The 25,951-nt window shown below is 43.1% G+C and overlaps 2 protein-coding genes across 2 annotated transcripts in view; both read left to right on the top strand.

Moving 5' to 3' along the window:
- Window positions 1–2,826: 2,826 nt before the first annotated feature.
- On the top strand, window positions 2,827–21,642 carry LOC133111517 (AP-1 complex subunit gamma-1). The gene is made up of 23 exons (XM_061221947.1): window positions 2,827–2,978; window positions 6,089–6,292; window positions 6,566–6,690; window positions 7,256–7,397; window positions 7,810–7,906; window positions 8,579–8,655; window positions 10,626–10,721; window positions 11,163–11,243; window positions 11,359–11,457; window positions 11,951–12,006; window positions 12,485–12,598; window positions 13,115–13,255; window positions 13,637–13,691; window positions 14,019–14,141; window positions 14,562–14,651; window positions 14,957–15,081; window positions 15,478–15,582; window positions 15,931–16,075; window positions 16,734–16,860; window positions 17,123–17,230; window positions 17,809–17,969; window positions 19,489–19,587; window positions 20,018–21,642. Exons 1-23 carry the CDS (start codon window positions 2,907–2,909, stop codon window positions 20,117–20,119), a joined length of 2,544 nt encoding a protein of 847 aa, XP_061077931.1. The 5' UTR covers window positions 2,827–2,906; the 3' UTR covers window positions 20,120–21,642.
- Window positions 21,643–25,733: 4,091 nt separating this feature from the next.
- Window positions 25,734–25,951, top strand: part of LOC133111905 (PH domain leucine-rich repeat-containing protein phosphatase 2-like) — a 40,954-nt gene continuing 40,736 nt past the window's right edge. Inside the window, exon 1 of the mRNA XM_061222543.1 lies at window positions 25,734–25,912. The gene's annotated coding sequence lies outside the window, so the exon portion shown is untranslated. The remainder of the gene's footprint in view (window positions 25,913–25,951) is intronic.

Raw genomic sequence — 25,951 nt, forward strand, 5'->3', positions numbered from 1 at the left:
TACAGTCAGGTCCATAAATATTGGGACATTGACACAATTCTCCTCTTTTTGGCTCTGTACACCACCACAATGGATTTTAAATGAAACGAACAAGATATGCTTTACCTGCAGACTTTCAGCTTTAATTTGAGGGTATTTACATCCAAATAAGGTGAACGGTGTAGGAATTACAACAGTTTGTATATGTGCCTCCCACTTTTGAAGGGACCAAAAGTAATGGGACAAACTAACAATCATGAATCAAATTTTCACTTTTTCATAATTGGTTTCAAATCCTTTGCAGTCAATTACAGCCTGAAGTCTGGAACGCATAGACATCACCAGACGCTGGGTTTCATCCCTGGTGATGCTCTGCCAGGCCTCTACTGCAACTGTCTTCAGTTCCTGCTTGTTCTTGGGGCATTTTCCCTTCAGTTTTGTCTTCAGCAAGTGAAATGCACGTTCAATCGGATTCAGGTCAGGTGATTGACTTGGCCATTGCATAACATTCCACTTCTTTGCCTTAAAAAACTCTTTGGTTGCTTTTGCAGTATGCTTCGGGTCATTGTCGATCTGCACTGTGAAGCGCCATCCAATGAGTTCTGAAGAATTTGGCTGAATATGAGCAGATAATATTGCCCGAAACACTTCAGAATTCATCCTGCTGCTTTTGTCAGCAGTCACATTATCAATAAATACAAGGGAACCAGTTCCATTGGCAGCCATACATGCCCACGCCATGACACTACCACCACCATGCTTCACTGATGAGGTGGTATGTTTTGGATCATGAGCAGTTCCTTTCCTTCTCCATACTCTTCTCTTCCCATCATTCTGGTACAAGTTGATCTTTGTCTCATCTGTCCATAGGATGTTGTTCCAGAACTGTAAAGGCTTTTTTAGATGTTGTTTGGCAAACTCTAATCTGGTCTTCCTGTTTTTGAGACTCACCAATGGTTTACATCGTGTGGTGAACCCTCTGTATTCACTCTGGTGAAGTCTTCTCTTGATTGTTGACTTTGACACACATACACCTACCTCCTGGATAGTGTTGATCTGGCCAACTGTTGTGAAGGGGTTTTTCTTCACCAGGTTAAGAATTCTTCTGTCATCCACCACAGTTGTTTTCCGTGGTCTTCCGGGTCTTTTGGTGTTGCTGAGCTCACTGGTGTGTTCTTTCTTTTTAAGAATGTTCCAAACAGTTGATTTGGCCACACCTAATGTTTTTGCTATCTCTCTGATGGGTTTGTTTTGATTTTTCAGCCTAATGATGGCTTGCTTCACTGAGAGTGACAGCTCTTTGGATCTCATATTGAGAGTTGACAGCAACAGATTCCAAATGCAAATAGCACACTTGAAATGAACTCTAGACCTTTTATCTGCTCCTTGTAAATTAGATAATGAGGGAATAACACACACCTGGCCATGGAACAGCTGAGCAGCCAATTGTCCCATTACTTTTGGTCCCTTAAAAAGTGGGAAACTGTGGTAATTCCTATACCGTTCACCTGATATACCCTCAAATTAAAGCTGAAAGTCTGCATTTAAAGCATATCTTGTTCGTTTCATTTCAAATCCATTGTGGTGGTGTATAGAGCCAAAAAGAGGAGAATTGTGTTGATGTCCCAATATTTATGGACCTGACTGTATATCATATAGATCTATATTATTAGAGAGTGCAGTATTTCCATCAAAGAAGGAAGCAAGAAGTATATCAGGAACGAAGGGAAACTCAGGGAGGGCAGTGTTGTCATAGATCAGGGAGGAGGGACCAGGTCCTGTTGGGACACCAGTGTGTTTTAATGGTGTAATGCACTGTTGATATTTACTGTAGACTATAGACTATGCACTCCACATTCAGAATTTAATGGCAGTGGTTAAACGCCAGTCATAATGGAAAGCCCAATATGAAGTGACTCTACTCAAATCCCAACAGGTTTTGACTTTGGTTGAGCATTTAGTAGGGTTTTAATAGGGACTCAAAACAATAGTACAGCAGTCATTTTGATTGGTTTGAAAGGATGAAAGTGCTTGTCACATTTGGAAAGTGAACTGCATTGTCCATCAATGCAAGTCCATTTTCATATTGAACATTTTACTCCAAATATCCAGATATGTCGAAACAAAATCCACTGCTTGCATGTATTACGTAAGCTCAGGTAATCCATATATTTCTACTTGCCAGTCTTCAGGCCAGTTGGTTTGATAGATGCAGATCAGTATTTCTATCCCTTACTGATTAGATTAATTAAAAGCCAACAAATAATTGTTAATGTGCAAAGAAACTTACCTAAAGCAAAGCTTATTGATTAAATATTGACAAAAAATATGTATTGACAAACGCAGATGAGTACAGTGTTAGTAGTCCATTGGTCTTAAATTCAGGTCTGTTTTGAGCCAGATGGAGAAATGCCAAGAGAAAGCAAGCAAACAGAGGAATTCTTCTTTCCTGAAAGGGGAGTGCACTGGCTATGGGGTGCTTTCACTTACAGAGTCATAATTAGTGGCTGCTCCTCTAACTTGAGGCTGGGAGATGTTGAAGTGGAAAGAATACTGTGCAGAAAGACAGTGGAAAGAATACTGCAGCAAACAATCAATCAATCTTAAGTCATATCTTGTGGTTCAGTGGAGAATTGAGGCATTTTTATACCCGTGTATAGACACGTTTGTTTTTATATTTATGTCCCACTCCAGAGTGACTACTTGTCCTATACTGACTGCCCCTGGTCAAATTGTCTCGTTTCGCCACTGGTTATTGGCTGGTTAATTCAGAATTCTATTTGACAGCAAGCAGATGGGTGCTTAGAGCTCAACTGCATCCTCTCCTCAAACATCCCCTGTCCCCGGTGAAGTTTGGTGGGAGGGGAGACATTAACCCTCCTCCGCCTGCGGTAGCAGTGCTGAGGCCGGCACAGCCGCCATTTTGAATGCGAGGTTGGTTCCCCCTCCCTCCGTTAAAGAGAGAAAATTCCAGTTTCTTCCTGGTGTCATTGAGGCTGGTGAGTTTAACTAGGAATTATTCAATGTGGATGTCGTAAAGTGGTTGTAAGAATACTGTCCAGTGACGGTCTGCTCCTGATTTCGAGTCGTTAGCTGTCTTGCTAGCATTGGAATGGAACACTAAGTTAGGCAGTTAGCCAATATTTTGCGTTTGGCATCTAGCTAGCTAGCTAGCTAACGTTAGCAACAGCTGTTGCTAATTGGGGATTCTGCTTTCAGTCGGCTGAAATGTTGCTTAACGGTAATTAACGTTGATATAGCATGATTTCGTATGGACACCCACTAAATACAAGGATCAACACAGAGCCCTAGCTAGCAGCTAGCGAGCCAGCTAGTCTGTGCAAGTTGACCAACTGGCTAGCGAATGTTAGCTAGCTCGCTCTAAGCAGGCTTTGGGCGAACGATAGGCTAAGTTCGACCGCTGCACCACAATGCTGTTATGTGATAAGATTTGCTGATAAAGTGGGCCTTTAATCCAGCAGCATCGACGCTAACACCACAGTGGTTGCTTAACTTTGCTAAATTAAGGGTAGTTTGATTTCATACTTGTATTTAGTAGCAAGCTGGCCAAGTAACTTTGTTAAAGCTAGGCTAGCTGGCTAGACGGGGTATATTCAGCGACGAGTTCGACTTTCCAAATAAAGTTTTACGATATTAATTAGTAGCTAACGATGACTTCTGTCTCGCTTGCTAGCTCGACATCTAGAATAACACACAACATGGTCACGCTGTTTAGACTAGTTCACCACGACTCACTTATACCTAGGGTGCTTATAAAGAATCGGGCTCTAACTTAGGTGTACAGTGCTTATGGAGAACATTGAAGTACAGTGGATAGACAAATTCAAAACATTTCTCATATAGCTATTCGCTGGCTAAATCATTGCTGCAGAGTGCATTCCGTTATTTCCTTGAGAAAGTGCGACTGCACCTCCATGTCCTCTGAAATGGCGAGAGCCAGCTTCAGCTACTGGTGCAAGATGCAGCAGCCAGAGTGGTAACCAGCTAGTTATTTGGAACATTTCTGCGTGCTTTGCTCCAGACAGCATTAGCAACATTGTTTTAGTTGATTTAAACACGACATGTTCTCGGACCAAACTCGGATCTTTTAAACGTACCAAAACCACTTTCTTTACGAATATGAATGGGAAGGACGTGGAGTATGTTCTCACCGTACGTTTGGAAGAGAAAAAGAAAACAACAGCAATATCTTGATTTGAGGATTGTGTTGTGTATATCAAACATGTACTTCTGATATTACCATATCTAGTATCTGATTTTTTTGTTTTTAGTTTACTTTCTTTTGAAAAACAGACATATTATTACCAGTCCAAACCTGTATTTACTCTGATATCTGATGTTCTCTTGGTTTGCCTTTTTTGGCTGTTTGGAAACATTTTATGTTCTAGCGAAGAATACTTTTGAATATGATTTACTGTAGATACAAAAGGTGTTCTAGAAGTACTAGAAGATGCAAACCACCATTTTGAATGGCACTCAGCTAATGTGATGCAGGCCAGAGGTACTCAGAGTTTTGAATTTAAGGTCCCCACCAAGCGGCCAAAATCAGGCTTCTTTTTTGAAACTCATTTCCTGGTCATGCTGAGAGACCTGCGGTTGGTTCCAGTATTGGTCATTCAGACCCGTTTTCAATGTAAAGTCAATGATACAATTGTGGTCTCAGTACAAAGTCAATAGTTTTTTCCCCACAAGACAAAGTAGTCACAATCAGTGTCTCCCCACATTTTCTTGAAGTTATTGTGTTTTTGACTGGGACATGACTCAGACCCGCAAGGCTGGTGGTTCAAATCCCGTTTGTAGCCACAATAAGATCCGCACAGCCGTTAGGCCCTTGAGCAACCTGCCCTTAACCCTGCATTGCTCCATGGGAGGATTTTCTCCTGCTTAGTCTAATCAACTGTACGTCGCTCTGGATAAGAGCATCTGCCATTAATGTAATGTAATGGAATCAAGGCCCTGTCATGTCACCCTCTTTCCTACGCTTAGTGGAGGAGCCATATCAGCCTCCCTATTGTGCTCCAAACTGTACAACATGGCCACGTCTGGGAACCTGAGTTCCCCGGTTTCAAAATGCTTTTCACTAGCCTTTGGATAGTCAGTGGGTAATGTCCATATTCAGGCACTTGGTCCATATTCTTCTGCAGTCTATGGTCCCTGTACAAAAAAAGTTCTGCACATGTGTTAAAGCAAGGCTGTTCGGTTCACGGCACGTGCCAAACCACATGTCCTGTACCAAACAGTTTGGTACAAATACGTGTACTGTGTCCCTATTGTTCACAAAGCTCAGACACCTATCTCTTGTTCTAAAAAGGCAAGCCACATTATATCATTATCTTGAGTTAAAAAGGGATGAGGCTTTTGTTTGTATGTTGACATGGTGAAAGAGAAACATATCTGTCTGTATTCTTGCAGCAGTAGTTCTTGCTCACTACCTTACTCAGTGGTCAGTGAGACTTGTTGTGGGGAAAGAAGAGCATTTTGCTCCCAAGTGTCTGTAGAAAACTACTGGAACTTCTGGTTTTCATTTGCTCATTGTTATCGGTGCACCTCTAAAGTATGTTGCTCCCAAGTGTCTATAGAGAACACCCTTGTCCAGTATTTCTTCAGGAACTTCTGGTTTTCATTTGCTAATTGTCATGGGTGCAACCCTAAAGTGCCATTCTCAGATTAGGCTTTGGCTAATTCTAAAGCAGCAGTGGTTTTTGAGATCGCGTTTGTGACTCGCGTTTGTGACCCGTGCTTGCCTCTGGAGATACTTGGCTGGAGTGGGATTACTGCAGTCTTGCGTTTTTTTTTTCTCATTTATGATTTACATGAACTAAATGACAGGGCATTGGATTTCCTCAGTATCATAAAACACAACCCGATCATCACCTAACATTGAAATTGAAGCAGCTTGGCTTGGAACTTCTGCTTTCTGAGACACATCGCAGTTTGAAATCTGGCAACAGGAATAATAATAATAGCTTTATTTGTATAGCACCTTTCATGCAGACTGCAGCTCGAAGTGCTTAACAGGAAGAATAATAATCTGCCAGTGAAACATGTTAAAATGTGTCCCTTTTCTTAATTGTGCGCGTGTTTCCAGAGTATGCCAACTCCGATCAGGCTGCGGGAGCTGATCCGGACCATCCGGACGGCTCGGACCCAGGCGGAGGAGCGGGAGATGATCCAGAAGGAATGCGCTTCCATTCGGTCGTCTTTCCGGGAGGAGGACAACACGTACCGCTGCAGGAACGTGGCTAAGCTCCTGTATATGCACATGCTGGGGTACCCAGCGCACTTTGGACAGGTGAGTCCCGCAGGGCCTGTAAGCATTCGCATCATTTCAATTTCCACGATTTAAAAAAACGAATAAAATTGCATTGGCCATTAAGCAAGTGACTGGCCAGCGTTCGGTAACATTACAATATAGGGGTTGAGAATGGGGTGTAGACGTTTCTTTTGTGTATAAACACAGGAGCGAAGCAAGGAAAGAAATCCTGCCTAGTATGCCTTTAAAAAGAAATCTGTACTTTTTACCTTTGTATCCCTGTGATTAAAAGGTGATGGGTCTGTTTTGCAGTTGGAGTGCTTGAAGCTGATTGCCTCTCAGAAGTTCACAGACAAGCGCATCGGCTATTTGGGAGCGATGCTACTGCTTGACGAGCGACAGGACGTCCATCTGCTCATGACAAACTGCATCAAGAAGTAAGAGAGCATTACTATCTTAGTGTCGAACGCTGTTTTGAGAAGCTGTTATTAATATCCGCAACTATTTATGCCACACAACCTGGTTCACCAGCTGTTGCGTCTTTCACATTCTCCCTCTCTCCCCTTTTTTCTTTCTCTCTCCCTCTCTCCCCTCCTTTCTCCCTGCCCTCTTTTCTCCTCTCTCCCTCTGCTCTCCCCTTCCCTCCCTCCCTTTCTCTACCCCCCTACACTTTTCTCCTTCCCTTTCTCCCACTCTCTTTCCCCCTCCCTCCCTCCCTCCCTCCCTCTCTCTCTCTCTCTCTCTCTCTCTCTCTCTCTCTCCCTCTCCCTCTCCCTCTCCCTCTCCCTCTCCCTCTCCCTCTCCCTCTCCCTCTCCCTCTCTCTCTCTCTCTCTCTGTCACTCCCTCCCCCCCCTCTCTCTCTCTCTCCCCCCCTCTCTCTGTCCCTCCCTCCCCCCCTCTCTCTGTCCCTCCCTCCCCCCCTCTCTCTGTCCCTCCCTCCCCCCCTCTTTCTCTCTCTCTCTCTCTCTCCCTCCCTCCCTCCCTCCCGTGTGGTTTCTCAGTGATCTCAGCCACAGCACACAGTTTGTCCAAGGCCTGGCCCTGTGCACACTGGGCTGCATGGGCTCAGCGGAGATGTGTCGTGATCTGGCCGGTGAGGTGGAGAAGCTCATCAAAACGTCAAACTCCTACCTGAGGAAAAAGGTACTCTCTCTCCCCTCTGACAGCATCTCCCATGTCCCCAAGCCTGTGAACCTTCAGTGACTATCCTTACACGGACACTCATTACGCTTCCGTCTGGACTAAATTGAGTTTCGTATGGAGAATCTCTATTGAAAATTGAATTTAGTCTAGCACTACGCTTAATCTGTGTCTATGAATCTGCCCCCTAGGATATTTAACTTATTAAATATTTAAGTAATGCAAGTTAATTACTTTTTATATTTTATTAAGAACCATTTTGGATAGTTAAGAATGATTAATGAGTCTAGTGTTCCTGATGCTGCAGGACATTATATCTCCAGTGAATATACAGAGTCCTGTGATTTAAGGACAGCCATGGTTGTGTAAAGCCAGGGAAGGAAGATGAGGGAATGTTCTTACCGATTGTCTGCAGGCTGCGCTCTGTGCAGTGCATGTGATCCGGAAGGTGCCAGAGTTGATGGAGATGTTCCTCCCAGCAACGAAGAACCTGCTAAGTGAGAAGAACCATGGTGAGTCAGGGTCAAAGGGATAATAATAATAATAATGATGTTACATTATATTGATGGCATTTGGCAGATGCTCTTATCCAGAGCGATGTACAGTTGATTAGACTAAGCAGAAGACAATCCTCCCCAGTAGCAATGCTGGGCTAAGGGCCTTTGCTCAAGGGCCCAACAGCTGTGCAGATCTTATTGTGGCTACACCAGGTGTATCATAACAACTTTAGCAAAGCAACTTTACTTGACTTCTGACGAACAGACACAAGCACTCATGTGATTGTTTAATTCATCCGTTTAGTGTACTGTACATAATAATTAATATGAATCTGTTACTTACGGATGATTAGTCTAAGCAGGAGACAGTCCCCCCTGCAATGCGGGGTTAAGGGCCTTGCCCAAGGGCCCAACAGCTGTGCTGATCTTATCGTGGGTACACCGGGGCTTGAACCACGTTCAATTCAGTTTACAGTTTGCATCGCATTACTTTCTTTTGTACGAGCATATTTGTCTCCATTAATTTCTCAAAGTATTTGTGGTAAGAAACAGTTTGATTATTTTGTCTTGAATGACCAGTTGCTCTTGAATTTATTTAAGCGTCATCATAGCAGACGGTAATGTGTTAATTGAGTTTTGAATACTCAGTCTGTGCCGGTATGATTGATGTTCATGTCCTTGTTCCAGGTGTTCTTCACACGTCCGTGGTCCTGCTCACTGAGATGTGTGAGCGGAGTCCTGACACACTCTCACACTTTAAAAAGGTAAGAAGCGACACACACACACACACACACACGCACACACACACGGCTCATTCCAATTGCTTATTTTTCTCTGCTTTTTTCCTTTTCTTGCTCTTGACCCTGAAATCAGTCGAGCTCTGCCGTATTTAAGGACTTTCCAAACCCTTAAGTGCTCCTTCTAGAGCTAGAAGTAGAAGTTAGGAACGATCAATCTTTCCTTTGATCAAGAACCTCAGCGCATCCATTATTTTTTCGGAAAGCCTGACATTACATTACATTACATTAATGGCATTTGGCAGACGCTCTTATCCAGAGCGACGTACAACAAAATGCAAAATGAATACCCATAACCAGGGATAAGTGCGCTGAAAGATCCTAGAGGGAAGCACATTTTCCACTGCTACCTGAACAACAAAGATAAAGACCAGGGCCTATTTTATTTTTATTTTTTTAAAATATATAAATGATCGACCTGTGGATCTACCTCTCCCCAACTGACATAGTTTCAAACTGACGTTTGAAGGAGCAAGGGCATTCCATTTGCCTAATTCACATTTTTCTCGATTTCCCCATCTTTTCATCTTTTCCTATCCTCCCACCGTTCTCCACCATTGCACCATTCTTCTTAACAGTTTCAATGTAGGGTTCATTAGCTTCTTATTAAGGCTAATGCATTTTTTTGTAAGCAGGCCTATCATAATAATCTTGCTTTGTTTTTGATTATAGACTGGGTGTTAAGCTTTATGCATTCACATTCACATTTGCATTTCATTCACACAGTACACATTTCCTTTTTGTTTGCTTATTAGAGAAGCATCGTTTAAACATAATGGGGTTATTTTTTGTTCATCTGCGTATAGATTTATGCTTTAATTTGCTTTAAATGGATTTCTGTTGCATCCGCTCTCCTGACATGCGTTTAAGACGGCAAACCTTTGAGGCGAACTATGTTTGCCGCAAACAGTTACTGTTGAACGATTTTAAATGAATATTCCATACAAAATTGATGCGACTTTGGTCTAACAATGGCAGCTAACTGATTTGTTGCTTACCTGTGATTTATTCCTTAAGTTAAGAAAAAATATTAAGTGTATTATAACAACTGAATAATTGTCAACTTTTGTTCTCTCCCCATCAGCATCCATTTTTGTTTGTGGCGCACTACCTTTGCAAACTGTTAGCTAACATTTGTGGTGAACAGAAAAACAATAGAATATGTTGGCGAATGTTAGCTAATGTTTCCATCTTGAACGCATGTCTGTTCTGCCTCAGCTGGGCTTTGTCCAGCACCTTCAGTCCAAATTACTGTGTGCCAATCCCACCCAGTCTTCATATTCATAATATAGACTTTATTTTAATATATAAAAGTGAATCTCTTCCTGGGGCCTCCTAACATTACCTCATATTTTCTCTGTCATTTTTCTTTGTTACAATTCCTGCGTTGTGTTAGAATGAGAAGGTAAGCGTGCATTCTGCTACCTGGCTGGTTGCATGCTTTTACACAAATCATCTCATGCTCATTCTGTTTGTTGACAGTCATGCTTTTTGAAGTAGCTTTTGGAAGTTTAGTTGTAACTCTTGTTTCTTTCAAGATCATCAGGGCTTTTCTTGTCATGCAATCCGCACTAGTTTATTTCACATCGTTAAAAGTACTGGATTTAGAGCTGATGTTTCTCACCTTTGGGTAGACGAGCTTCAGTGAAAGTGCTGTGATGGGTTTCGCCCAGCACAGGGGGCAGGATTAGACACAGCTGTGTGTGGTATGAATGAAAACAATTAAAAAAGAAGGAACATTTTTTGTGTAAATTGGGTAATCTGTGAAGATGATTACAGCTTTTTTAAATTTGTTATATTGCTGGCATTATCTATAAATTAGTCTGTAATTATAATTTGTTGCACAGTTATGTTCCTGCTCGAAGGTTCTGATATGTTATGTTTTTGGTTGTGTGTCCAGTGCCATGTTAACCCTCTCCCGCTCTCGTCTCCCTTAGCTGGTTCCACAGCTGGTCAGGATCCTGAAGAACCTCATCATGTCGGGATACTCACCCGAGCACGATGTCTCGGGCATCAGCGACCCCTTCCTGCAGGTGAGTACCCTGCTTACACCTGCTTCCATTCACCTTTGACCCTTTTACACATCACTGATGGAGTGAGTCTCCTGCTGTCACCTGCTTCCATTCACCTTTGAACCTTTTACACATCACTGATGGAGTGAGTCTCCTGCTGTCACCTGCTTCCATTCACCTTTGACCCTTTAACACATCACTGATGGAGTGCATCCCCTGCTTACACCTGCTTCCATTCACCTTTGACCCTTTAATGCATCACTGATAGAGTGCATCCCCTGCTTACACCTGCTTCCATTCACCTTTGACCCTTTAACGCGTCACTGATGGAGTGCATCCCCTGCTTCCACTCACCTTTGACCCTTTAACACATCGCTGATTGAGTGCGTCTCCTGCTGTCACCTGCTTCCATTCAACTTTGACCCTTTAATGCGTCACTGATGGAGTGCGTCTCCGCTTCAGGTGCGGATACTGAGGCTGCTCCGTATTCTCGGGCGGAACGATGACGACTCCAGCGAGGCCATGAATGACATCCTTGCGCAGGTGAAAGATCAGATTGCCTTCATCGTTTCATTTTGTATTTGTGCTGGTATTTGTGCAGTGCGAATTTGGCTGTGTCTAATATGTTTCACTGACATTTGTGTTTCACTTTCTGCAGGTTGCAACCAACACGGAGACAAGTAAAAATGTTGGCAATGCAATCCTCTACGAGACCGTGCTGACCATAATGGACATCAAATCAGAGAGCGGACTGAGGGTGTGTCAGCGTTTCAATTCTCTTCTTCTATACGAATTGACCTATACTTGGTGCAGTTTATTTGTTGGTGGTTACTAACTAATAGATTAGTAGTCCTTTAATCTATTATCACTTGTTTTTCCCCTTCAATATTAAGTTTCCCCGCTATTTCGTATCTTAATCTAGGACTTGAATTCGTATTTGTCTTGGTACTGTGATTTGTAGATGTACGATTACACACTTGGCCCATCTACCTTGTGTACTGGACTTATGTTCATGGCCTTACAACCAATCATATATTAATTATTTGATGTGGTTGTTTGTTCTATGACCTTGTTATGCACTGCAATGTTTTGTATGTTGCTTTGGGTAAAAGCGTCTGCTAAGTACAATACAATACAATGTAATGTGACTACAGTATGTTCTTCATTTCCTGGTTTTGGTATTTCAGTGTTTTCATGTATAATTTCTGTTCAAAGCTGTTCTTAACCGGACTCATTTTCCCTCACTGCAGGTCCTAGCAATTAACATCCTGGGACGCTTCCTGTTGAACAATGATAAAAACATTAGGTGAGTCATTTTCCATTAGTGTGTTGAAATCGGAAATTGGCAATGGATAAATTTTGCACAGATATTGAGAAGATATTGTCATATTATGTAAATCATGCAGTTTGAGTCTCTGAACCTAGAACATGGTTATAGTGCCCCACGTATACACTGATTTGTCCTGACCCACACCCTGTATAAATGCACAGCGCCTGGCTAAGTGGATAACTTTCCTGTCGTGTGGCTGTGGTTTTTGCTCTTTACTATTTATCCAATGCATTAACCGCTAATTCAGTGCCACAGTTTATAAAGTTTTTAGGTTTGGGCAGTGGCATTTTATTTTATTGTTTTTGTGGGGGAAACAAAATAAAAGAAGCCACAGCACTTTGCTCTTCCTCTGCCCAGTTCTTTGTTAAAACTGTCAAAAATCTTATTCTTGTAGATTTAGCAGGGAGCCGTGTGGGTTTAAGATGGTGCTAACGGGTTTGTGCGTGTGCGTCAGGTATGTGGCTCTGACGTCCCTGCTGAAGACGGTACAGACTGATCACAATGCGGTTCAGAGGCACAGGAGTACCATCGTGGACTGTCTGAAGGACCTGGACGTGTCAATAAAGAGGTGCCACACTTCCTTACCCACAATTATCAAACGCTTTTCAAATCAAATGCTTTTCGAATTGAATCTGACGCAATGGGTTCTTTCCAATCGATTGTTTTTCACCTCCTATCTGCTTTACTCGGAAATGGATTGAGGTCAGCCATATTTAAGGAAATTCCGACCCATTAAATGTTCCTTGTAAGAGCTTAGAAGTTTGAGGCTCCTGACTTTTTATTGAGCAAGAAAACCTGAGCACATCCTTTGCGGAAGTATTCTTTCGGAATGAGTAATGTATAAATGATCAACCTGTTGATCCACCTCTCCCCATCTGCCATGCGTATGCCATGACTAACTGACGTGGCTTTGAACTGATGTGTGAAGGACATTCACGCTTTCTCGATTTCTCCCACCGGGTGGAGCTAGGAGAAAGAACAGGAGCCAGGAAAGGATGGAGGTGGCGAAGAATAAGCGATCGGACAGAGCCCCAGACATGAGGAAGTTGGGAATGTGGCTTATTTTTGGTGCTTTCTTCACCAGACGCGCCATGGAGCTCAGCTTCGCTCTGGTGAACGGGAACAACATTCGCGGGATGATGAAGGAGCTGCTCTACTTCCTGGACTCCTGTGACCCAGAATTCAAAGCGGACTGCGCGTCCGGAGTCTTCCTCGCAGCCGAGAAGTAAGGCCGGCTGGACCGGATGGAGTCCAGAAAAAATACAATTGGTTATGGGGCTATTCTGTTATGCACGTCAGTGGGTTTACATCAGTGTGAGCTCAAATGTTCCTGTACTCTCTGAATATTAATGCAATATTTAAATGCTGTGTGATGAAAAAATGAGTGATCCATCGTCAGAATGACTTTGTTGACACCCTTGTTTTCTGACGGCGCGATTTGTCTGCAAACTGCACTGTCTACACTCAAGAACACTCTTCCCTAGAACAGATAAAACTCTATAGATGTCTTTGTGTAAAATCCCACAAGGAAGGATAGCTTGGGGTTGATGTATTTGCTAATTTGTTCTTTTTTTGTAGACTTATCTGACTCTTGCTTTGATCACAGGTACGCACCTTCGAAAAGATGGCACATAGACACAATTATGCGGGTTCTCACAACGGTATGCAAATTAACACCAGAACTTTGTTAAAAGATGGTATTCACGATAGTTTTGGAGCATGCTTTAAAGTGGTTACATTCATGTCCAGGTGTATGGTGCAAAGCATGTTAATGGGAATATCCCTTGCTTCACATACCTTTAGATAATGCTTTATAGCATTTTGTGGTGTTAAAAATGAGCTTTAGACCAATGACAATAACAGTAATTGTGTGAGAAATTCCTGCAGAATTAAATTCCAGATATTTATCAGCGGTATTTCCCTTGTTTCTGATGTGATTTGTGGCGTGGTGAATTCTTTGTGACACGAGGTCTTTGTGGTTCCTGTAGGCTGGGAGCTACGTCCGGGACGACTCCGTTCCCAACCTCATCCAGCTGATCACCAACAGCATGGAGATGCACGCGTACACCGTACAGAGACTCTACAAAGCCCTGCTGGACGACGTCTCCCAGGTCAGCCGTACTCTGCAGTCCACATGCATTTGGACAGTTGGGACAATTTCTGTTCTTTTGGCTCTACTCCAGCACCTTGGATTTTAAATGAAATGATAAATATGAGGTTAAAGTCCAGACTGCCTCCTTAAATTTAGTTAATGAGGGTATTTACATCCATATCTGGTGATGCATGTAGGAATCACATCCCTATATACTGTGTGTGCCTTTATTTCTGTCTGTGTTCATGTGCCTGTTCAGCTATCCATCTAAAATGGGAAAAGTCCAAAGTTCTTTTCTCATATAAGTGTTATACACTTCATGAATAACTGAAAACAGTGAAAAACATTTAACTGGGGGGCAAAAAGGCACTAAGTTACGCCTGTGTCCTTTGTAAATGGCGGCTGTGTGGTTGTGAGCTTTTCGTTTTGGTTTTTTCAGCAACCGCTAGTGCAGGTGGCCTCTTGGTGCATCGGAGAGTACGGAGACCTGCTGGTGTCCGGGCAGTGTGAGGAAGAGGAGCCCATCCAGGTGCGTTCCTCTGGCTGTGACACGACGGCGTGATGAAGGGCTGATGTTACTGCTCTGTAATGACGCGCTGACATGCTGGTGTTTGTGGGTGGCAGGTTTTGGAGGGTGAGGTGATGGATGTCTGCTCTAATGATGCGCTGAGATGCTGGTGTTTGTGGGTGGCAGGTTTTGGAGGGTGAGGTGATGGATGTTTGCTCTAATGACGCGCTGACATGCTGGTGTTTGTGGGTGGCAGGTTTTGGAGGGTGAGGTGATGGATGTTTGCTCTAATGACGTGCTGACATGCTGGTCTTTGTGGGTGGCAGGTTTCGGAGGATGAGGTCCTGGATGTTTTGGAAGCTCTCCTGGCGTCCAACATGTCCTCCACCGTGACTCAGGGATACTCCCTGACCGCCATCATGAAGCTGTCCACGCGGTTCAGCAATGTGAGGTAAGCGCCTGCAGCGGACGTGTGGGTGAGCGCACAGTTTGATCTGTTGCGGAGAAGAGCTGATGTTTGGTCAGCAGGTAAGAGCAGTCGTCTGACTGTCGGAGGGTTGCCGGTTCGATCACCCGCTCCTGGGTGTTGAAGTGTCCCTGAGCAAAATGCCTAACCCCCAATTGCTCCTGATGAGCTGGCTGGTGTCTTGCATGGCAGCATGTGAGAGTGTGTGAATGTGTAAAAAGTGCTATATAAATGCAGTCCATTTACTGTTTAAGGGAAAACGGTGCAGGTGTCATATTTGTCAGTGTATGCTAAACGAACTCAATTGTACAGTTGAGTTACATCTGAAATATGCAAAACCGTAATCCTGTGCTTTGTAACCCTGGAATTTGTGCTTTGCAGTCGAATCAAGAAGGTTATGTCCGTGTATGGAAGCAGTATGGACGTGGAGCTGCAGCAGCGAGCGATTGAATACAACGCCCTTTTCAAAAAATATGATCACATGAGGTGAGCTGCAATCAAAACGCTCCCTACACGTGTCATTCTGGCTTCAAAACGCTGCCTACACACATTCTGCTTAACTCCACATTGCCCCGGGGGGGGGGGGGATTGCTCATTGCATTGTAACCCCTGACACCACCAGTGGAAAACCTCATATAGAGGAACAATTTAAGAACGCAAGCATGTTGAATCAATATTGCGTCAAAAATGGCATTGCGCGCCATTTCATTTTTAGTATGGACTGACACTTCAAATTTATGCCACAGTTGGATATTTGTTGTAAATGGGAGCTACAAGCGCAAGTACCCAGTGACAGTAGCTGAACAGAGTCTCTTCTCCCTCTCTCTTCTTCAGGCCTGCCCTGCTGGAGCGAATGCCCGTCATGGAGAAGACGGCGGCCACCAACGGCCCCACAGAGGTGCCACAGACCAATGGGGAGGTAGAGCCCTCCGTGCTGGATTCGAAAACCCTGCCTGGTGTCCCTCAGCCCCCTGGACAGGTATGAGAACCGTGGAGTCATTCGATCCCTCGCGCTGGGTGTGTGGAAGTGTCCCTGAGCAAGACCCCTAACCCCCAATTGCTCCCAGCGAGCGCTTTGATTGGCGCCTTGCATGGCTGTGTGTGTGTGCGTAGAGGCATTAATTTTAAAGTACTTTGTATGAAAGTGCTATATTAATGCAGTCCATTTCTAGGAGAATCTGGTTCTGCTGTTCTTCACTGAATGCCAACCCTCTCAGGCCTAGCCTCTGTGGCTGTCTGTGTGCTTTCCCTTCTGACTGTGGAGACTGTATGCGTCCAGACATATCGGTAATATAACTTGCCGTGGATGTTAATACCAATGGCGTGTGGAAATGCTGTGTGATGAAAAATTGAGTGATCCATCGTCAGAATGACTTTGTTGACACCCTTGTTTTCTGACGGCGCGATTTCTCTGCAAACTGTACTGACAACACTCAACATTCTTCCCTTAAAAAGACAAATGTGCACTGAGCATATATCACTTCCAAACAGAGACTCCTGGTAGCTGAACAAAGCTGAATATCATAATAAGTTGACTTGAGTTAGGCAGCCGACTGGTTTTATGAGATTCATCATTGCAGAGGGAAAGTGTATGCACAAATGTTGTGGGTGTTCAGTCCCGCCCCCTTGTGTTCCAGGCTAACGACCTATTGGATCTCCTCGGAGGGAATGATGTCGTGTCTGTAATCCCGACGGCCCCGCCCACAAAGCCTGTCTCTGCTGGAGGAGAGCTGTTAGACCTGCTGGGTGATCTGTCCCTGTCAGGTAGGCCAGAGTTGAGGCCTAACCCAGGCTAGAACGTTTAAAAATACCAGTTTAATCTGTGAGTATATACAGCTAAAGATGGGAGTAGCCCAAACACATCCCTGTAGGCTATGAAGAAGACCAATTCATCTTCTAATAAAATAAAATAAAAAGACAGTGTAACCTGTTGCAGAGAACTTTTACGGCACAATACTTGCGTGTGAAAATGGTGTGCTGTTATCTTTCTTGTAAACCCCTGCCTTTCACCCCCCTCCCTTCCCAGGCGGTCCTGCGCCTGCCCCCGTCCCTGCCCCCCCCACGTCTGTCTCCCAGCCTGCCTTGCTGCTGGACGGCCTGTCCTCACACACGCTCCTGAATGACGTGGCTGCAGGTGAGAGACACAGTCTGACTCAAACGTGTTCTGCCCGTGCTTTTTAAACGCATATATTTATGTGTTTTTGAGCTTTTCCTATCATCCTGGTGCTTTCGATTTCTATTCCAGGCTCATCCATTGTTTTGTGATAAAATGAATTGGCTCATTAGCTTGTTCCTTGACCTATAAAGCTACAACTTTAATCCTCTGTAGTGGTGTCCTAATCTGTTATCACTTGTATATCACCTGTCTCAATCTTTTAGCCCTCTTGTTGCACTTACTGTATTTTAATCTAGGACTGTTGCATTTGGCGTGGTGTTGTGGTTAACTCACCTTGTTACTTACTGACTTGGCCAATTTACCCATGTTTACTAGACCTGATGTTCGTGGCTGGAGACAACCGTTTCATTTTGAATTGTTCTTATGCAACCAGTTCTGTAGTTCTAATGACCTACAGTGCACTTATTTTATGTCGCTTTGGATAAAAGCGTCTGCTAAATAAATGTCATGTAATGTAACTTCTCTTTTAACATTTTCAGTCCAGGTTTTGGGTGGATTAATACCCAATACTGAATGAACTTCTCCCCCCCTCCCAGGTATCCCGCCGATGACGGCTTACAGTAAGAATGGCTTAATAATCGAGTTCACGTTTGAAAGGTCCAATCTCAATCCAAATATTACTGTTATCACCGTTCATGCCTCCAACAGCACCGAGGCAGAGATGACGGACTTTGTGTTCCAGGCCGCAGTACCAAAGGTGAGCAGCTGTCGTTTAACGGGGTTTCAGTTTCAGTTGTGCCAAAATCTGCTTTGTCTGCCATTCACTTCCATTCAGAACTGTGCAAAGGGCAAATAAATGGCAACCCTGTTGAAAAAAAAAAATGGCTTCAGCTAGGTTTTGAAACTGCTGGTAGTTGGTTGAGCAGTAAGACGAGCTCCATACTCAACATGGTTTGACCAGCTCTTCCACTTCCATTTGAGAACCAAATTCTCATGACATTACATTTCTGGTGATGTTTTAAAAGTTATTTGATGATACTAGCTGATAGCAGTTTGTTGCTAGCTGGCTAACTGTAGCATTCGGATCACAGTCGAATGGTAGCTAGCTACCATCGGCTGTGATACATAGCTGTGAAAAACGATTTGCTGGGATCATCAGGTAACTTTAAAACCCCAATAGAAATGTTCATTAATTGCTAGAAACTGATTTCAAGCTAAAGTTTATTTAGCTGGAAACTGAGTTCTCCCCTAGTTCTGCCAACCAACCGCTAAAAATGACAGTTCCCTGTCTGCAAACTACATGACGTCATATTCTTTATCGCTGCAAAGAGCGGAGCGAAGCAAATATTCACCCAATTCTCTGCCCATGTGACCACCCCTGAGCAGTGTAACACCTGAGGGTACACTGTATGTGTCCGATCATATCGGTAATATAACTTGCCGTGGATGTTAATACCAATGGCGTGTGGCAATGCTGTGTGATGAAAAAATGAGTGATCCATCGTCAGAATGACTTTGTTGACACCCTTGTTTTCTGACGGCACGATTTCTCTGCAAACTGCACTGACAACACTCAACATTCTTCCCTTAAAAAGAAAAGTGTATGCACAAATGTTGGGGGTGTTCAGTCCACCCCCGTGTGTACAGACGGTATTGACTGTATTGTGGTATAAAGGCTCACATAGACCGTATTGACTGTATTGTGGTATAAAGGCTCACACAGACCGTATTGACTGTTTTGTGGTATAAAGGCTCACACACTGTATTGTGGTGTAAAGGCTCACACAGACTGTATTGTGGTATAAAGGCTCACACAGACTGTATTGTGGTATAAAGGCTCACACAGACTATTGTGGTATAAAGGCTCACATAGACTGTATTGTGGTATAAAGGCTCACACAGACTGTATTGTGGTATAAAGGCTCACACAGACTATTGTGGTATAAAGGCTCACATAGACTGTATTGTGGTATAAAGGCTCACACAGACTGTATTGTGGTATAGGCTCACACAGACTATTGTGGTATAAAGGCTCACATAGACTGTATTGTGGTATAAAGGCTCACACAGACTGTATTGTGGTATAAAGGCTCACACAGACTATTGTGGTATAAAGGCTCACATAGACTGTATTGTGGTATAAAGGCTCACATAGACTGTATCAACTGTATTGTGGTATAAAGGCTCACATTGACTGTATTGTGCTGTCAAGGTTCACACAGACTGTACAGACTGTATTGTGGTATAAAGGCTCACACAGACTGTTCGTCTGTCAGACTTTCCAGCTGCAGCTGTTGTCTCCCAGCAGTAACATCATCCCAGCTCTCAAGCAGGGGAGCGTCACACAGGTCATTAAAGTGCTCAACCCCCAGAAGGTAAGGCCACCTGCTGCATCACCTGCATGGTCACAGCACACAACACAACATCACCCACCTGCTGCATCACCTGCATGCTCACAGCACACAACACAACATCCACCTGCATCACCAGCATGGCTACAGCACACAACATCCACCTGCTGCATCACCTGCATGCTCACAGCACGTAACACAACAACATCCACCCACAGCACACAATATCCTCTTTTCATACTCAGCTACTGATGCATGTGTTCCATGTTATGTTAATTAAATGTTTCCACATGCTAATTTTAATTGAATGAATATCAAATATACCTTCCCTCGACAAATGTAACTTTTAATTGTGCGTACTGTCAGGTTTTATTTGACAGGTTAGGTGAAGTTAAGATTTTGTTTAATAAAGTTAAGTTAAGTTCTGTCCTTTTTTTGTTGTTTTTTTCATCAGCAACCCCTGCGAATGCGGGTGAAGCTGACGTACACCCACCAGGGCTCCCCTGTGCAGGACCTGGCCGAGGTGAACTCTTTCCCCCCTCAGTCCTGGCAGTAATGGCCGCCGGCCTGCCTCCTTCGCTCTTAAGAGACCCTGCCAAGGGAACTATGGGACGGCGCTCCTGGAACTGTGAACCGCTGTGCCGCCAGTGCAGACTGACCCCCCGGGGTGGCGTGGGGAGACGGCGGGGTCTCCCGTACCAGGACGGCGACGAAGGTCCGACGACGACGATGACGAAGGCAACGCCGACAAGAGCATCCGCAACATATCGGTTTTTATAAGTCTGATGGGTTTTCACCTTTGTCTGCAATGATGTCTGCTTCCACAGGGACTAGTGCTGTCCCAGTCCCTCATGTGCACACACTGAACTAACCGCCCCCCCCTCGAGCCCCCCCCCCCCCCCCCCGCGCACACATCGTCATGGAGATTCACCCTTTGGGTTACTGTGGTAACATGCCTTTTTGATTTCAGCTGTTGTCCTTGTTAAATCAACCTTTTGTGTTTTGTATTTTTTATTGAAATCTGTAGTTAACGGTTGGGATGATTTGCCTTTTTTCTTTTTTTTTTTCTTTTCTTTTTTTTGGAACTGCAACTGAAGTTAATGAATTGAATTTTGCACTTTAATCTCTCTCCGAATCTGTACACCATGCAGAATTAAGAAAGTACTATCTCCTGATTGGCCTCGAAATCTGTCTGGGTGTTCTGGAATCTCATCATTTTTCCACTTTGGTGTCTCAAGATCTTAACTTATTTTGTTTAATAAAGATTATCAGCCTTTGGTCAACGCACAGGCTCTTTGGTCCCAGTACAATCTGTCCTGTTAAATGTTGTGCTTCTGAAGGATCCAGGACTGAAATGCACTTTTACTGAATTTGCCCTGTGCAGATTCCTGCAGCTACGATAGAGATTTCAGTTCATTTTTTAATGTAGAAATGACATCCTTTCACCTTTATTTTCTTGAAGCATTCAGCCTTTTTTCAATCAAGTGTAAATCATGGCTTTTGCTTTTTTGATTAATGCTTTTTGGTGTGAAGGGAATATGTCTGACCCCTTGGAGAACAAACCTGGAGGGATTTACTAGTGTTAAGATCGAGCTGTAAAGCACAACTTTTCTCTGAAGAGAACAAAGAGTCCTTTCCTGGTGGCATACAGGGTTAAATGTTGGAATTCAGTTTCCAAAACGCGTAGTTCAGAGAGAATGCCAGAAGGCACACTTTTTGTCAATGTTTGTCATCCTTTTTTTTTTATTTCAGCTGAAACAAGAACAGGGTCATTAACACAGAAAAATGTAAGAGCACTGTATTTGAGATTTCTGTTGCTTGTTTTAGGGTCCTATTTAAACAGATTTTCTTCAGTGGAAGATTGACTGGAGCTGTTAATTGGAGCTGTTAAGATTTGAATTGTTGATTATGACTGTTTGGCAGTATGCAGGGAGCCTCTAAACACCATGTCTAAGTTTGAGAGCCCTGTGCCCGCTGGTTTGTATGTTCTTCATGCCATACTGCTGCACTGCCGTAAATGCTCGCATTGCTTTTTAAGTATAAAAATTACAAAATAAAATTATAAAAATCTAAATATAACTCTCAAGACACATACCTGGAATTATTTGATCTTGCTCCCCATCACCAAAATGCCATTCTTTATCTGTTTAATCTCGTAATCTTGAATGTAGTCCTATGCACCAAACAGTTTTTTATCTCTTAAACCTCTCTCCCTGTTCTTTTATAAGGAAACATGAATTTTTTTTGTTATAATTTTTTTATTTTATAACTTTTCAATTTGTAGATGGTCATGTCGATTTTTTTTGTCAGTTCACGGTCAATATTTGCATCCTAAAAAATGCCTGATATAAAGTAATGTGCATTTTGCCATTGTGATTGTGTGAAAAGAAGGCAGAGTACACCTGTCTGCTGTAGGAAAGGTCACTGGACACGTCGGGTGATTGTTGAGTCCAGACTTGGGAATTTTGTCCAAGCTTTTTGGGGTCATAACTGGGATGGATGTTGGTAAGACTTTGACCGTTTCTTTTACATATACTCATGAACCTTAATTTAGGAACTGTACTTTTGTTTTTTTAAATCCAATATCAGAATTAATGTGGACTCTTTGGCTGCCAGCTTTCTTCAAATCACATTTCAAACCGAGGTGATGGAAACAAAATGTCAGCCGTGTTCCTCAGTGTTGCCTCTTGTGAAGAGCATGAATGTACTTCAGTAGTGAGCACCACGTGATTTTCATGACCGTGAATTTTTCATACACTGCACCTACAGATGCACCTTTTTTGTAGTTATTTTGCTTTAATATTACTTTGCTAACATCTACCTTCCGTGACCAAATAGATGTGACTGCTTTGGAAATGAAATCTCTCCTCGGTTCTGCTTCTGTAGAGAGACAAGACTTATCCCTACATTTGCCCTCACACCTTTTTTAGATGCATTTTCCAAGACTCCATTCCAGTGAGACACAAGTTGTGTACTCTGAAATTGATCTTGGTCAACATTCTCTTCTCCTGTGTACATGAAAAAGATGAATTATAGTATCTGTTACCTGTATGTTGTATATAATTATAAAAGGATGTAAAGTAAAATAAAATATTCAAAAGCAGACCTGGTGAAGGATTAGTCAGGGAAAACAGTTGAATGTATGTGCGTATGTGTGGGAAAATGTTTGAGTGCTTGAAGTATTGATGGGTATAAATTTGTTTTATTTGCAAATTAATTTGGACCTGTGGACATTCAAATTAAATTATAATGATTGGATTCTTTGGACGTAATTGTTAGCCATTATCTTGGTAATTTCATCTCCGTTGGCCTGTATAACAAAATTCTTTGACTTCCAAGAATTAGACTTGACCCAGGTATCAGTGGTGGTTTAACCTGTGATGCTTACCAGAATATAAGAAAGCATTATTTTGTCACTCACCTGAATGACTCAAGACATACAGCTTTGGCAGTGAGTGGGAGTGAGGCTTGCAAAAATCCATACCTCTTCTCTTTGCTTTGTTAAATAATATAATTCTTTGGTTATGTTACCATTGGACTTGTATTACTTTTGCGAGAGCATCATAAAGTCTCATCAGTCCTAGCGCTTTAATGGTTGCCAGTGTTGTGGTCCTTGCCTGTCCATAGTGGCCTCTGTCCTGTGATTGGGTGTTTAAACTTGAGGGAATAGAAGGTGCCCTTGATTTCCCCTGAAATGAAACGAGCCTGGAGGCGGAGCACTTGTATTGGTGCTTTTAAATTATTCCAACTAGGTGGATGGCTGGATGCTTGAATTAACCGTAGTTTTGTCGCCACTCTGTTCAGTTGACTTCCTAGCTGCTGGAATGGTTCTCTTTAAAATGCCTTTTTCTGCCCTCCACCAAATTTATTGCCAGTGCTTGCATGCACTATCAGTTACTCACCAGGAGGTGGAGACTTGGAGTTATGAATGAGTGGAGAAATGTATTTTTCTTTCTATCAATATCCTTCATTGGAGTTTGAGGGCTCATCTAAAAGGCCTACATTTTTGTTTCTTAAAGGTACAGTATTCCTCAGATTTCAACTGTTAAGTGCATCTTAATGTATATTACTCTGGCAAGATGATTTGGTGCTTTCGACACTGGTGGAGGTGTTGATGGTTGTGTGGAAATGCATGTTTATTTAAGTCAGGCGATGTGGCCGTGTGTCAGCTTTGCCTGTTTCAACCCACGTAAGCATAACAGCTGAACCTAAGTCTTAATTTGCATTTCAGTTTCCCCTCGATCAGGATTTTTATCATGCTTTTTTGATAACACAGAGAGAACACTTTAGTCTTGTAGGCGATCCAGGGATTGGTTTCTCTGGAGAATTTGGCCGCTTTTGTTTGGCAGGAGGAGTGGCCGATTATTCTCAGGGGTGATCGATCCACGGAGCTTGTACAGGAAGGGTTCTCTCCGTGTCGTTGGAGTATGACCAAAATCCTGATTGTGGGAACATGAATACTATTGATCGCATTTTGATTAAAGTACATCAAATTAATTGCAAACCGACTGTTACTTTATGTAGCGGGGCTAGTATTTTGTGCATTTTTGTTTGAAGACGATATCGCGTATCTTCACAAAGATAATTTTGAATAGTGTGGGTGGGATGCATGATGTCTATATTCAATATTTTCCATTCCATTAAAGTAGCTGTAAGTATAATGTGCCATTATGTACAGTTATGTATGATTATTAATTTTAAAACGTGCTTTATGGTGATGAGTGGGAAACTCGCCTCAACGACCACCAATGTGGAGCGCCCGTCCGGTGTCGTGCATGGCAGCCATTTTGTGCCAGAACTCACCACAACTTTGCTGAGGTGGAGAGGGAGAGAATCATTTTTAGCTGGGGGATGATTAGGTGGCTGGTTGAGAGAGTCAGGGCTGGGAATTTAGCCAGGACATCAAGGAACCCCCTACTCATTGCAATGAGTGTCATGGGATCTTTAAGGACTACAGTGAGTCAGGATCTTTTTTTGTGTCATCTGAAATATTTAATCTGTAGTTCTGTAGACAGGCCCAGGCCAGTGACCTAGATTAAAAAGATTTTTCAAACTGGGTTTGAATTTTTTAAGCAATACATGAAATTTCAAAATACTGAAGTGCCTTTCTTTCAAAGCATTGTTTGTCCTGCTTTCATCTCAGTCCTGTACATGTACTGTACAAATGATCATTCTGAGCAAGTTTTTGTGCAGATGTTTTCCAATACGTTTTCATTGAATTATAAAAGTAAATCATGGCAACCAATGAGACGCATAACTTGTGCCTACTCTTGACAGTGTTAACATACTCCCTTTGCCTTAAATTCTGTTTGATTATGGGTAACTACATGTGACATTATTATTAGGGACTAGGTTGAGGATTAAGCTAATTAGCTTGCGAATGGGAATTGGGGGAAATTGGTAGAATAGCCTTTACAAAATGGGTAAAATCTGCCATTGTCATGTCCTTTTGCTGCAAATTTCCTTCACACAGGGCTGCCTGTTTCACTGAGAGCAGTGATGTTGCCAGTGTGTTGCAGTGGAGCCGCAAGAAGTGCCATCTTGGTCTCAGTTCCAGTTTATGGATGGTGACCCCCCCCCCCCCAGAACCTTGCAAACTCCAGTGGTTACCACAGGTACTGCAGCTTATTAAGCCTCTGATTCATTCACCTATTCATTCCTTCCCATGTAGGTACCCAGTGCGCATGAAACAACCCCAAAATTATGTCATGGTGCACGTACTGCCCTCTAGAATTACCTCATAGGTGCTGTTGTGTGGTTAACAACAATGTCTGTGCCATTTAATATTTAGAAGTTCCCTGTACGATAACGGTAATGCCGCAAAACACCCGATTATCAAAGTATATCAGGCTTCTAAAATGGGATACAGTGAACATAGTGCAGGCACAAATAGTTCACCTGGGTAATACAAAGTTTGTGATTCTAATGAATAATTCATAAGCTCCTCCCCTGAATTGGGCTGTACCTTATGAATAATAACAAGCCCTGCCTCTCTAATATTTATTAATTTGCTCTTTCTGACAGCCCTGATGTTCTGTTTCGTTATGGCGTCTTACCAACGCAGAATGGTATTTTAGTGCTGGATGCATTGGAATTTACCACTAGTGAGATGTGACGTTCTGTTCGGCTTGTCACCCTGAACATGGAAATGGACGAAGAGGATTTTCCGACGAGGGCGGTACCGAGTACCAGTCCGGACGGGAAAAAGGGTAGTGTCGAAGATAGCGGGTCTTCTACCTGTGTCCTACTGGATACTGAGCTTTGCGAAACAATATCGAATCAGGTGGCAGGTCTTAAGGACCAGAACGGACGAAGCTGGCGTTGTGGAACCGGAATACGAGTTCTGAAGGTAGGCTACGCATCATGCCACGACAAGACGATAGTCAAC

This window comes from Conger conger, chromosome 15 (genome assembly GCF_963514075.1).
Source record: "Conger conger chromosome 15, fConCon1.1, whole genome shotgun sequence".
NCBI lineage: Eukaryota > Metazoa > Chordata > Actinopteri > Anguilliformes > Congridae > Conger > Conger conger.

Excerpts from the sequence above, each read along its gene's own strand:
- LOC133111517 (XM_061221947.1), top strand. The coding sequence starts at position 2,907 with ATGCGAGGTTGGTTCCCCCTCCCTCCGTTAAAGAGAGAAAATTCCAGT. Across the intron at positions 15,082-15,477 it reads ACGCGGTTCAGCAATGTGAG|TCGAATCAAGAAGGTTATGT; the intron begins GTAAGCGCCTGC and ends TGTGCTTTGCAG. Across the intron at positions 19,588-20,017 it reads AAGTGCTCAACCCCCAGAAG|CAACCCCTGCGAATGCGGGT; the intron begins GTAAGGCCACCT and ends TTTTTTCATCAG.